The sequence below is a fragment of the Magnolia sinica genome, chromosome 2 (genome assembly GCF_029962835.1).
Source record: "Magnolia sinica isolate HGM2019 chromosome 2, MsV1, whole genome shotgun sequence".
In the NCBI taxonomy this organism is placed as follows: Eukaryota; Viridiplantae; Streptophyta; class Magnoliopsida; order Magnoliales; family Magnoliaceae; genus Magnolia; species Magnolia sinica.
This window is the reverse complement of record NC_080574.1, coordinates 135940491-135953346: the sequence shown is the minus strand read 5'-3', so window position 1 is coordinate 135953346 and position 12856 is coordinate 135940491. Positions and strand designations below refer to the sequence as shown.

The window sequence follows — 12856 nt, the reverse complement described above, 5'->3', positions numbered from 1 at the left end:
GACCATCAATCTTCAAGAGCCCAGTGTAGCACACCATCAATCTTCAAGAGCCCAACATATGCTACATGTGTCCTTATACACCTGCATCATAAATGCTACATGTGCCACCATCCATCTTAAACTCCCAACAGGCAGCGCATGTGTCACTCTCTTTCTGGTGTGTTCTAAGGTTTTGATAGTAGGGCTGTCAATGGTCCGGGTCCCCGCCTGGATTTTGAACTGTTTCGAGCTGGGCCTAATTAAAATTCTGATTTTTCAGGCCTGCCCTGGCCCATTGACACCTCTATTTGATAGCGGCAACCTAGATAGCTGATCTAAGATAACATGACCCAAACAGTCTGTACCAGACACAAGTCAGTCCAATTCAAATCAAAACTCCATTAAACAAGCAAAGCTGAATTCCCATTCCTCATAGATGTTCTGTACAACACAACCATCTTCCACATTTGAATTTCAAAGGCCAATGCATGAGATTTTAACTGACTGAACAAGAACAGCTACAGCTTATTTTACAAAACCACCCAAAGAAAAAACACACATGTATACACATACTTACCAGTTACCTGGTACCGTCGTTGTTGCCTGGACTACGATCCTCTAATCTCATATGATTCCGTCGAAAACCGCTCTCCCAAACTCAGTAAAACATACACTAAGATATAATATGAAGCTGAATTGATGTTTTTCTATCTGACAATGGTACAAGCGAGTCCCACCTTCCATTATCTAAGCCGTTGGTCGGTCGAGCCCCATCAATGGATGGCAATGTTCTCATATCTCTTTTATCAGATTATCCTATCCTAGCCATCTGATGAAAATAGATAAATTACAAACAATGGTGATGTGAGCACAACTAGAAACTCCATCCAACATGGCCAAGCAAATGTTCAATCCAGCAGTCATTTAGAAGGGACTTCGGTGGGACATTTAGCATGAGGCACATCAGTTGTGGTGCACACCATAGCCCTCTGCTGCAAATGCGACAAGCTCCGCTCCATACTAACTTGAACCATCTCAGCCAGCATCTTCTTCGCCTTCCCACACCGATCCTCACCGTCGATCTGCAAAACTATGTTGCTAACAATGTTCTCTAGAGTGTCGGCCTCTAGTTCTGATCTTGGGCATGGAGAGTCTCTCAGTAGCTGCAAGAGTGCGTGTGCTTTGGATTGAGACTTGCGTGTGCCTTGGACGGTGAGCTCAAGCAGGCCAGGAATAGCTCCTTCTTTTAGAATTGCTTCTCTGTATCTACATCGATCACTCTCACACATTGTTAAAAGGGCCCCAACTGCGTGTTCTCGACTTTGGAGTGACCCATCTTCGAGAACTTCGACCACTGTCAGCACTCCGCCTTCCTCAGCCATCAATGCAGTCCTTCCCTCGTCAAAACCCAACAAGGATTCCAATAGAGCGCTGCATTTTTCTGCTGTTTTTGAAGATTTCTTGCATCTCTTCAGCAAGTTGATTAGAGGCGAGACAGCACCAGCTGTGAGAATGGTGGTGAGATTGTTATAGAGAGTGGAGAGATTGTAAAGAGCCATCAGGGCGTCGACCTTGGATTGTGGGTTTCCGTCTTTAAGGACCTCGACGAGGAGAGGGATGGCACCTGAGGTGCTGATGGTCGGCTTGTTGATGACAGAAGCAGAGAGAGTGAGCAAAGCAGCAGTTGCATATTCTCGCAAATTCGAATTCGGTAATCTTAGAAAACTGATCAGCGGTTCGAGTGCACCAGCATCTATGATTTCAATTTTATTCCTGCGAAACAAAAGATTACAATGAAGGTTGATGAAGCCGGCTTTACAAAATGGTTACATTGAGACTGAGATTTCAAAAGAACGAGAGCTTTGATTGGACCCGTCAGATATGCTTACAATCATGGATGTAAACCAACATTGCAATCAGATCACTCTTCGACCGATCTAACAGTTCAAGGTTTGCAAATGTCTTACTTGTTTCTTTTCCTGGTTCATAGAACCAGATTACATAGGCAATCGAGGGTTCCCATGCAAAGGTCCAGAGATGTATGTTTGAACTGTGGCCAGGGGATGAATGGCTATCCATTTTGAGCAACAAGATTCAATCTCAGCCTTCCATTTGGTCCATTATAGATTGAGATCTTGCAAACAGAAATCACCATTAATGCCTTTTTAATGCCATAATCCTAACAGGATTGCATATAAACAAGTAAAATGAAATCAGCCCAAACTGTAAAAAATTGCAGAAGCTAAGGGTGTGTTTGGATGCTCAATTGAATTTAAGTGCAAAATATCAATTGAATTAAATGTAAATGACTAAAAGTTGGGTGATCCTCACTGTATTCTAAATGAGGCCCAGACCCAAAATGCAATTAAGATAGCTATACATTCAACTCAAGGTGCACAGAATTGCAATTAGGGATTTGATTGCCCTTATTGATTAAAATCACACCACCCCTGCTGTTGTCATTTCTTATATATCAAATGGGATCATTGCAATTCTGGAGCATCCAAACACGCCATAAATTAGAAACTGCTCAGCAACCTCAAACTATTGTTAATTCAAGTAATTAAATCAAGCAAACTCTTAGTTACCGCAGATCATATGTAGGCTAACAAACAAAAATCCTAATACTACTTGGAACACATACAGAAAGAAGGAATAAGCAAAGCAGGTAACTGCTCAAGAAATTTCAAATTCATAGATTCTAAATGTGAAATGCTAAATGGTGTCCAATTTTCTATTCACAACTTCAACCCCTCTTTCTATCAGACATGGATAGGATTTTCCTGGGCGTTCTATGCTAAATTAGGTGGATTGTCGACTGATTAACCTCCAAATCCCATGTAAAATCATCATTTTAGTTGCACTAATCACTTATTCATGATGAGGTATACTACAAGGCACGCATGAGCTGTTGAGATGTGGAGCCACATCTGGGGCCGCTCGACGGATCGAGTGCCCTGCTCGACCGGTCGTGGACTGGCTTGACTTAAAGTCCAGCGAACATCAGTTTTTGGGTTCCGAGGTGCTCGACCGGTCGTGGCCCATGCTCGACTAGTCGAGGTTACGCAGATTCGTTTCCGGATTTGATGCGGACTGCGGATTTTTGAGTCGGTTTTCGCAGATGTGCGAAATAGAAGTTGCCAAAACTATAAATAGGTGTCCCTAGGGCTTTTCTAGGGTATGAGAAATAATTCTAAAGTGTGGGCAAATGGTTTTTTATGTACTTCCAAGGGAGATATTAGTATATTGCCTTGTAATCTTCGTTTTTCTTCATAGTGAAAGTTTGCATCCGTGGTTTTTTACCCTTGTTGGGGTTTTTCCACGTATATCTTAACTTGTGGTTTGTTTGAAATACTTTGATTTTTCTTCTAGTTTATATTTCTTCCAGTGTATCGTTTGTAGGTGAGACCAGAGATTGGATCTCAGTTCACTGCGTTATTGGCGTGCTGCGCAACATGAGCTACCATCAAGGAGACTCATAATCTAGCCAGCAGCCTTGGCTTGCTTACATTGCTACAATCAGAGAAAACAGGTGCATGATGGTGGCCCTCCAGGTGCAGGCTCACCTTATACTGCATGCCGACATGGTCTCAACATGTGATTAATCTCAGCAACACATGAAATACAAAGAACATGGGAAGTCATGAATAACTACAATGAAAAACCCATACAATCACTTCAACAATTTCTGGCAGGGTCTCTTCCCAAACTAACAGCTTCTAACACAAACTGAAGTATAGGCAAGAGAGCATGGCTATTTCAGTGTTAGCCACATGAGGTGCTTGCCATATATCCATTAGAAGCTCCTTGTAAATATAAGCTTTTCAACGATTATCACAGTATTCGCTTTCTTGTTGTCTCTGAAGCTGCAGCCTTCGGCACCATGGATGAAATCTAAATAGCTGATTTTTTTTCATGGATAGATCATCTCTTGTTTATAGGAACATGGAACCGAACATTTCCAGAGTATAGTTCACCATTGGTTCCCTGCAAAGTTGTCATCATCATCATCATCATCTAAGAGACTTATCCCAACTAATTGGGGTTGGCTACATGAATCCTTTTACGCCATTCCACTCTATCAACGGCCATAACTTCAATTAGACCATAAGTCATCAAGTCTTTTCTTACTACCTTCACCCGCTTCTTTTTGGGCCTTCCCCTGCCCTTATAGAACCCTCAACTTTAACCAACTTACTTCTAACCAGTGCAAGTGTTGGTCTCCATTGCACATGACCAAACCATCTAAATCTAGTTTCCCTCATCTTATTACCTATAGTTGCTACTCCTAAATTCCCTTGGATGCAAATCATTTCTAATTCCATCCCCACTCATCCATCTCAACATCCTCATTTCAGCTACACCCATCCTATGAACATGTTGTTTCTCATCTGCCCCACATTCTGACCCATAATGCATGGCTGGTCTTATAGCCACCCTACAAAATTTCTCTTGCAGATTGAGTGGTACATGACAATCGCATAAAACTCCAGAGGCACATCTCCATTTCTTCCACCCCATTTGAATTCTATGGGCAACAACATTCTCAATCTCTCCAGTCCACTCTCAACATCATTCTGTTTCCAGAGAAGTATAAGGCTGATATCATTATTGAAAACAGATGAAGGAAAGAGCAGAGAACAGAACAAAGACAAACTGGCAATAGGAACTGGAAATTCAAATAAAACTGACTAGATTGTGTAGCCCGTTGTCTGAAAATAATAATCCCAAGATCAGATTGGTTGAGCAATCCTAACCTCTGATTTGTAGACACTACTTAGTGAAAATATGACCATTGGGTATTTTTCAGTTTTAACCATCAATTAAATGTCCACCAATCCAATAGTCAGATAATCAAATAAACTTAATTTTTTGTTCATGATAAATCTACATTGGGTACCATAATGTGGACAATTTAATTTGTTGTATTGCATGTGTGCAATTTATGAGTACTTCTGAGTGCCTGCACATCATCCATCACATTGCTAGAGTATCAAAGTTTTTCTAGAAAAAGAAAAAGTAAAAAGATTGCATTTTGCATATTGAATTCTGAGCTGCTCTACTCATTTTGATTATAATAATAGAATCTATCATAATTCACCCAAACTGATCCAATTCATATGATGCTAACTGCAAAGTACCCATTGATCTAATAGCAGATATATTATAGTCGATTGAGCAATTTGCTCAGCCTAACAAACTATAAACGTAAGTGTGACTTCTGGTGTTCTAAACTGTTCATATGGATAGAGACGCCCCATTGGATGATCCTAACTGTCAAAAAAACTCCCAGATGAATTTGGACAATCAGTTGCAGCCATCCATTAGAAAGCCACCAACTGGGTAGAAATATTGGGGAATGGCTAATCCCCATCACGAGGCCCACCAGATCAATGGCATACATTACGAAAAGATGGGCCTCTCTTTACTATTAATTGAGCATCATTGATACATCTAATCTAACACAATTTACCCAACTCGAAAATTACCTCCATTTCACAAATTTTCGAATATCTTCCACCTGTTTCATAGTTCTTCAGCTTCTCCATTACAAAGTTCCACAAATGAATTCAGGAAAGATATTCAAATACCCAATTCAGGCCTTGAGCGTGAGTTTGGTTGCAGCAGATACCATGAAATTTCATGACTAATCAGTTTAATTTGATGCAGATTTTCATGAAATTTGGTACAACTAAACACACTTTAAGCTAAAATTAAAAAATTAATAATAAAATAAAGAAAGAAAGAAAAAGAAAAAGATTAGACTAAAAAAGCAGAGAAAGGAAGAGTAGCATTCAAACTAAAGAACATTCTTCACTTCAAAGAAAAGCAACAATTTAAAAAGACTCCAAGAATTCAAAACTTTCACTGACAAAAAGAGGGAACATATGATACTCGGGCCGGCAACTGTAATGCAGGGCGCACATTCAAGTGATCCAGACCGTTCATCTGATGACCCCCATCACCGATCAGCACGGCACAACAGATTTTCTCTGGCGGCAAATCTATCCAGTCCAATTCACAGCACGAGAGCAGCCGGTCTATCCAACGGTCCACGTTCATCATAGACAGGAAAGTTCACCAGACTTAAAGGTGGCCACCAAATGACGCATGATCCATTTATGATGTGACCACCAAAATAACGGTACGAATCACAAAGAAGTCGGGCCCACCTGTAAAATGGGTGTCTGAACAAAGAACGCCGTCTTGTTCGGCCGAGCATAGTATATTTCCTCTACTCAAATGCCCCAATTCAGAACTCCCATATCGGCCTAGACTCCTGTGATGACTCATCCTCATATGCGGCACTCGTGTTCAACGATCCCAACCATCCAAACGGTGGGGAACATCGCGGATGGAGCCTATTTCTAAAATCGCACGGATCAAGCAATCCAAACGGTCTAATTGATGGAGATTAAATGAATGGTTAAAAATAAAACATTCAGTGGTCCTGATTCCAAGGACATAATCAGATTGCGAGTATCAACTGATTAGTGTAATTTCTGTTGTATGCTCTATCAACTATGGGGTTAGTGAATTGGACGGTCTGGATTTCCGAATAACTACGAGCTTGTGTAGGGTTGAAGAGTGAAGAAGAATAACGGATGAGAATTTTAAAATATATATATAAAAATCGGACCTTTCGTCTTTTACGGAGAGATTGAGAAGTGCGAGGATCGCCGATTCCTTGCAATCCAAGCCGTCAGATTGCAGCATCGAGACGAGCGATCCGATGGCGCCGGAGAAGTGGCGACGGTGCTTGGATGAGGTTTTTGTCAGCCGCCGGATCTCTTTCGCCGCATGGATTTTAGAGTCAGGGTCGTCTGACTGGACGAGGTCGATGGTCTGATCGACGGCTGCCGGAAGTCTGACGCAATGCTCGCCGGCTTCGTCGCTAGAAATCTGACACAACGACGCCATCTCTCACTCTCTCTCTCTCTCTCTCTCCCTCGACGAACAGAGACAGACAGAGAGATTTCTGTTTTGTTTTGTTCTTTTCACTACAGGAGAACAATCCGTTCGTTATGGCTTGTGGTTTTACGTTGAAGTTAACGGCGTTTCATTTTCCGTTACGATTACACGGGAGAAAGTAGTGGAGTGATGACGGTGATAAAATACGTAACGAGGGAGCTTTCGATACTCTGGCAGGGGATGGCGCTCTATGCGCAGGCAATCACAAATTGTACAGGTTGAAAAAATTAACTCAAATCAAACCGTCTATATTAGAAAATACACCGTCTCTAATTCAGTGGCCCAAAATCAAGTTGGTTGAGAAATCCTATCCTCTGATTTTTGGACACATGTTTGTTGCCATGGGACTATTGGGTATTTCTCATTTTTATCCGTCCAATAAATGCCCACCAATCCTGTATTTAGACAATTAAAAAGCTTAATTTTTGTTTCATGATTCATCCGGAGTTCATAATTTAGATGGTTTGTTTTAAATTAATTTCACAATGTATGCAATTTCTAAATGCCCGCGTATCATCCATCACACCCTGCCTGAGTATCAAATCTTTTATCTTTTTAACCGCTGTTGGATGGGGTAGTTTGGTTCGGTAGGGAACATGCGGAAAAGATTCAGAACCGTTCATTTGGTGGATCCAATAGTAGATGGCCAAAGTTCAAAATTCACAATATTAAGACAATCAGTGGCATACAAAAATGGACGCTAGGGACAAAAGCTACCTGTTATTTGAATGGTTAGGATAGTTCAATCAAATCGAATTTTGACCCATGAATTGCGGAGCCCACAGGATGCCTGATTTGAATAATCATACACGCGCCACGTGTATGGTACACGATGCAGAGGCAAGAAAGCACCGTGCATCAGCTCCCATCTGGCAGTGCGGTGATGGTTATAAACCGTCCAAGTTGTGGGACATACTGCAGATAGGTCATAATCCTAAAACAAGGTTGATTGGAGGATTTTAACCGCTGATTAATGGACATTTGATCGTTGAATTCGGACCGTGTATTTTTCATTTTAAGCCATTTATGCAATGCTTTCAGCGCACTTATTGATTTATGAACTATTTCAAGTGGGGCCACTGATTGAACGGTTTAGCTTGAGTTATGTGGAAGATTTTTGAGTGCATGTGTATAAACCATCATCGGGCTCTGATAACAATGAAAGTCCTTTTGACCTTTTTATTGAAGAGCGTGTTGATCCGCGCCATGGTAACTCGCGCTGGCTTCCTAAGTTACTTTCGCAAAACAGGAGCCACTTGTATGGAACTTTCATGAGATCCATACCGTTCATCATATATAATGCCTCATTTTAATTGTTGAAACAAAAAATCGTGATCATCAAAAATTCAATTAGGCCACGCCATAGGAAATAGTTGGAATAGAATTCCCACCATTAGTTTTTTAGGACCCACTGTGGTGTTTATATGCCATCCAATCCATTAATCTGACATGAATAACCAAGATAAAAGCATTAACCAAAATTAAAGTATCACAAAACTCAGATGGTACATAAAATGCTAATTTATATGTTTTAGGGATAAATTTTTCGGGGTGGCCCACCTGAGTGTTAAAGAGTTTTACGATTAAGGTACAACGAGGGATGGAGTAAGTGATGGACGGCTTTAATTTCATATACGTGAAGTCATTTCTCCCACGTGAGTGAAAGTAGGACTTGTAGGTACCTTGCGCGAGGTACCCAGTGTTTTACATGCGAGTTCTGTCGGCTGCTCGACCGCCCAAATTTTTGGCGGGCAATGGGTGCGTTTTGCCTGTGTACGACGACGGTAACCGGCAGCCGTTCATTTGGTAGCCCGAACTGTTGAGCGGCCCTGTAGACCTGTCCTTACAAGATCAATGATTGAAAGTCCTGCATGGTTTTCTGGGGAACGGATTGGCTACTCCCCCTGCCACCAGCCAATGGCTGGTGGTCGGTGCTCTTTGGGCTCCACCATGATGTATGTGTTTCATCCATGCCGTCCATCTATTTTTCCAGATCATTTTAGTACAAAACCGATAATGAGGTATATCCCAATCTCAAATGGACCACGTTACAGGAAACAGTGTTGAATGAGCATCGACCATTAAAAACCTTTTGGGGGCCATATAAGTTTTGGATCAAGCTGATTTTTGTTTTTTCCCTTCATCTGGGCCTGTATGACCTAATCAACAGATTGGATGTCAAATAAAAAGTACAGTGGGCCTTAGGATGATTTTAATGGTGGATATCCAATCACTATTGTTTTCCTATGGTGTGGTCCACCTGAGATTTATATCCCTCTTATTTTTGGGATCAAGCCTAAAATGATCTTTAAAAATGGATAAACGAAATGGATGAGACACATTCATCATGGTGGGGCCCAAAGTTGGGATAAGGTTTCAACGGTGGATAAATTATTCCCACCGTTTCCTGTGGTGTGGTACACTTAAGCTTTGGATGTGCTTCAACTTTAGGCTCAGATGCTAAAATGATCCGGAAAAAGGAATGGACGGCGTGGATAAGACGCATACATCCATGGTGGCCCCACAGAGTTTACTCAGCACGCTTAAGCGTATTGAGTTACTCTTACTCAGTACGTAGTCCGCTTCCGTCCTGATCACCGTAGCTGTTTGCCACGTGTTACCTCCGGAGGGACCAGCATGGGATTATATAATCCTCGCCACTCGGTGGTGACGCGGATTGGGTACTACCCCGGCTCAGGTGGACCACACAGTTGGGATTAAAGTCCTACCGTTGAAAATCTCTTGTAGACCAGTAGACCACAGAAGCTTAAACGGTGGACGTCATTATCACTGCTGCTTCCTGATGCGGTCCACAAGCTTTGGATCTATCTCATTTTTGTCCATATGTAGAATTATACGGCAAAATGAACGGACAGTACGAATACAAGCCATACATCACGGTGGGCCCCTCAGAGCTCCTGTCTGTGCCGAGCTCAGGACAGGCTGGGTAGCAACCAATCCGCGCCACTCAGATGGACGGCGCATATATAAGGCGCGTACATCAAGGTGGACCCCACAGTCCGCGCCCCTCGGTAATAGGGTGTGGACAGAATACTGGTTATTATGTTGGTAGAAGTAGGGCCATGGATTAGTGATCCAGACCACTGATGTATGGATTATGGACTTTTGGTCATTTTTCTAGCCGTCCATTTATCATAGTATTTCTTACTCGATTGGTGGACCGACCGGATTTCCACGTTAGGGCATGTTGCCTGTGGCCCAACCCGATAAATGTTACCGATCTTGCACACGTGTCGCGTGTGCTGAATATCGGCGTCAATCTTTACACGCAATCGCCTCGGCGTTACTCACAAGTAAAAATCGAGTGAGTTACTGTCTGGGGAATGATTTCACTACTCGCGGTTGAGTAAAATCATTTGTCAATCGCACTCCTGCCGCAACGTAACGCGAATATATTTACTTCATTCAAACAGTAGAATTAGTGGGCCCCACTTGGAGAACAAAAATTAGTGAGAACACGTGTGATCTAGCTGGTGCAGATCTCTCTTTGTCAACACCTTAAAGGAAGATTGCCTCAAGAAGACCGATCCCACGGATTGGACGGTTAGGATCGTTCCATCATCTTGATTTTGACTGTACTAAACTTAAAGGTAGGGTTCACCAGATCAATCAAGTGATTTCTCCCAGGTGCGTAGATGCATGGACATCCACACTGCACAAAAGTTAGACCGAAAATTTTCAAGGGCCGCCATTCAACTCGGAAATAATCGATGGCTAGGATCATAACTAAAGCGTGATTACATGTTTATAGGTTATTCATGGTAGTAGGAGAATATGGACGGTTCTCATCGTTGGACAGTCAGCATGTGGGCCCAGCGGGCTGCGATACACGCTGCCTAGCGAGGTGAACACAACACCACGTACCTACGTGGTGTAAAGACTTTTTGGGACCCACCGTGTTGAATTTATTTTTATCCATGCCGTCAATCTGTTTTTCCGGATCATTTTAGGGCACGGTCCGAAAATTGTAGCATATAAAAACCTCAAGTGGACCACACCAGAGGAAACAGTGGGGGATAATTACATCCACCGTTGAAATATTCCAAAGGCCCAAAGTGATGTGAATTTGTCATCCAACTTGTTCATGAGGTCACATATATCTGGATGAACAGAAAACAAAAATATCAGCTTGATTCAAAAATTTCCCGTTCCTCTCAAGAAATCTTCAACGGTAGACGTTTAATCCCCATTTTTTCCTGTGCTGTGGTCCATTGGGCTTTGGATATGCTTGAATTTTGGGCTCATCCCATAAAATGAGCTCGAAAAATGGATGGACGGACCGGATAAAACACACACACCACGCAATCCTCATAAGTAGGAAAGGAGATTAATTATACGATCTTCGACCTGAGCATATGCCAGTATATAATCAGATTTTAAATTGTACAAGTGGGGCCCAAAGATCAGTGATCCAGACTGTTTTGATGATGAGATCGTTTCTGGATGTACCGTATCTCAAAATGTCCCAAGACTCGACAGTCCTAGACTGCCATTTCTATGGATTTTTTGATTGAATGTAGTCCGTTGATGTATTCTATTTCTAACCGCTTATCTGCACATAGTAAATTGAAAGAATGGGTGATCTTTTACAGATGATATTTTTTATATCATCCATTCATGGTATGGAACGATATATTAACGCTGTGGATCATCAGACCGTTAACCTACTAATTTAAATTGAAAACTCGAGTGTATTGTCTGTTTAATTACTCCTACTGTAATTCCTCCAGCAACAATGTCGCTCGAGCAAAATTCAAGATTGCAAGTTATCCGAAAGGCTATCTTCGCCGTGAAGTAACAGCAGTTAGATGTGACCGCCGTTTGCTTTATCACTATCCAGAAATGGTGCCACCTCATCAACAACACACGTGGCAAATTCATGTCAATCTAGAATTTCACACTAATCGGATAACTTTAATCATCCAACTGCCCAGTTAGTGCTCATTGAATTGGACAGTTAGAAAGAAACGGCCAATGGACAAGATTCATCAGGCGATAGCAGATGGTCAGAACGTCTGATCCTCAAAGGCCCACCTGAAAAGTAGACTAGCCTAATTCTACGTGATCATATCCATCTCATGGACGGATTGGATTTTGCACACTATGCCACGCTGACACACATTCGCGCGTGTGGGCTTAACAAACTTATTATAGTTATATGTACGGTGTACATCATTATATGACGTCGACTGGTCATTTGAGGAGATCCCAGACGCCCATCTTCAAGCGCCAAATAAAAATGCACAACACGTGCCAACCTTCCACATGTACTGGTAATCTGGTACATTCATAGGTGGGCCCATGATGCGTTTGTCTTGTCCAAAAATAGGACGGCGTAACATACTGGCGTCGTTGAATACAGATCGTTGGTTTCCAACTTTCTAGCCTTGCATCTTTTGTACATGCATGACAGGATACAATGGACGGTATAGATTTTTCTACGTGTGACTTCTGTACGTTTGGATCTGGCGCTTGAAGATGCGGAGTTGGACCTAAAGCTCTTGCAATTCCGGTTACGCCTGGAAACCGTTACCATCATCATCTTTGACTAGAACGGTTATTATCGATCCCCAGTTACAGATGTCATCTCCGGGACGGCTGAAATGTAGGCCCAACTCCCCGCCGTCTTACCAACTTTGTGGTGATGCGGCAACATTTAAGCATGCCGCGTAGCCAAGATGAAATGTGTGGATGAACCATGGTATTTGTCCATTTGACGACGTGCACTTCGGCCATGGCATGGGGAGAAATTTTCCACTGTGGACCCCACCTTTTATCCATTGGATATTCTTGGAGCAATACAAACTTAACCTACGCACTTAGACCTCCTCGTACGGCCGACAAATTCCCGGACGAAGATACCCCCTCCTTTCCACGGAAACGG

The 12856-nt window shown here is 42.3% G+C and overlaps 1 protein-coding gene across 1 annotated transcript; it reads right to left on the bottom strand.

The window, feature by feature from the left end:
• Positions 1-380: 380 nt before the first annotated feature.
• Positions 381-6993, bottom strand: LOC131237798 (U-box domain-containing protein 2-like). Its single transcript, XM_058235792.1, has 2 exons — positions 6620-6993; positions 381-1752 (listed from the first exon to the last, which is right to left on the bottom strand). The coding sequence occupies exons 1-2, from the start codon at positions 6898-6900 to the stop codon at positions 900-902; spliced, it is 1134 nt and encodes a 377-aa protein (XP_058091775.1). The 5' UTR covers positions 6901-6993; the 3' UTR covers positions 381-899.
• Positions 6994-12856: the final 5863 nt, after the last annotated feature.

Bases quoted from the DNA above. Each gene is read 5' to 3' on its own strand.
- LOC131237798 (XM_058235792.1), bottom strand. From the start codon at position 6,900: ATGGCGTCGTTGTGTCAGATTTCTAGCGACGAAGCCGGCGAGCATTGC. The intron at 1,753-6,619 runs GTCCGATTTTTA...TTTGTTTCGCAG, and splicing joins CTCTCCGTAAAAGACGAAAG to GAATAAAATTGAAATCATAG.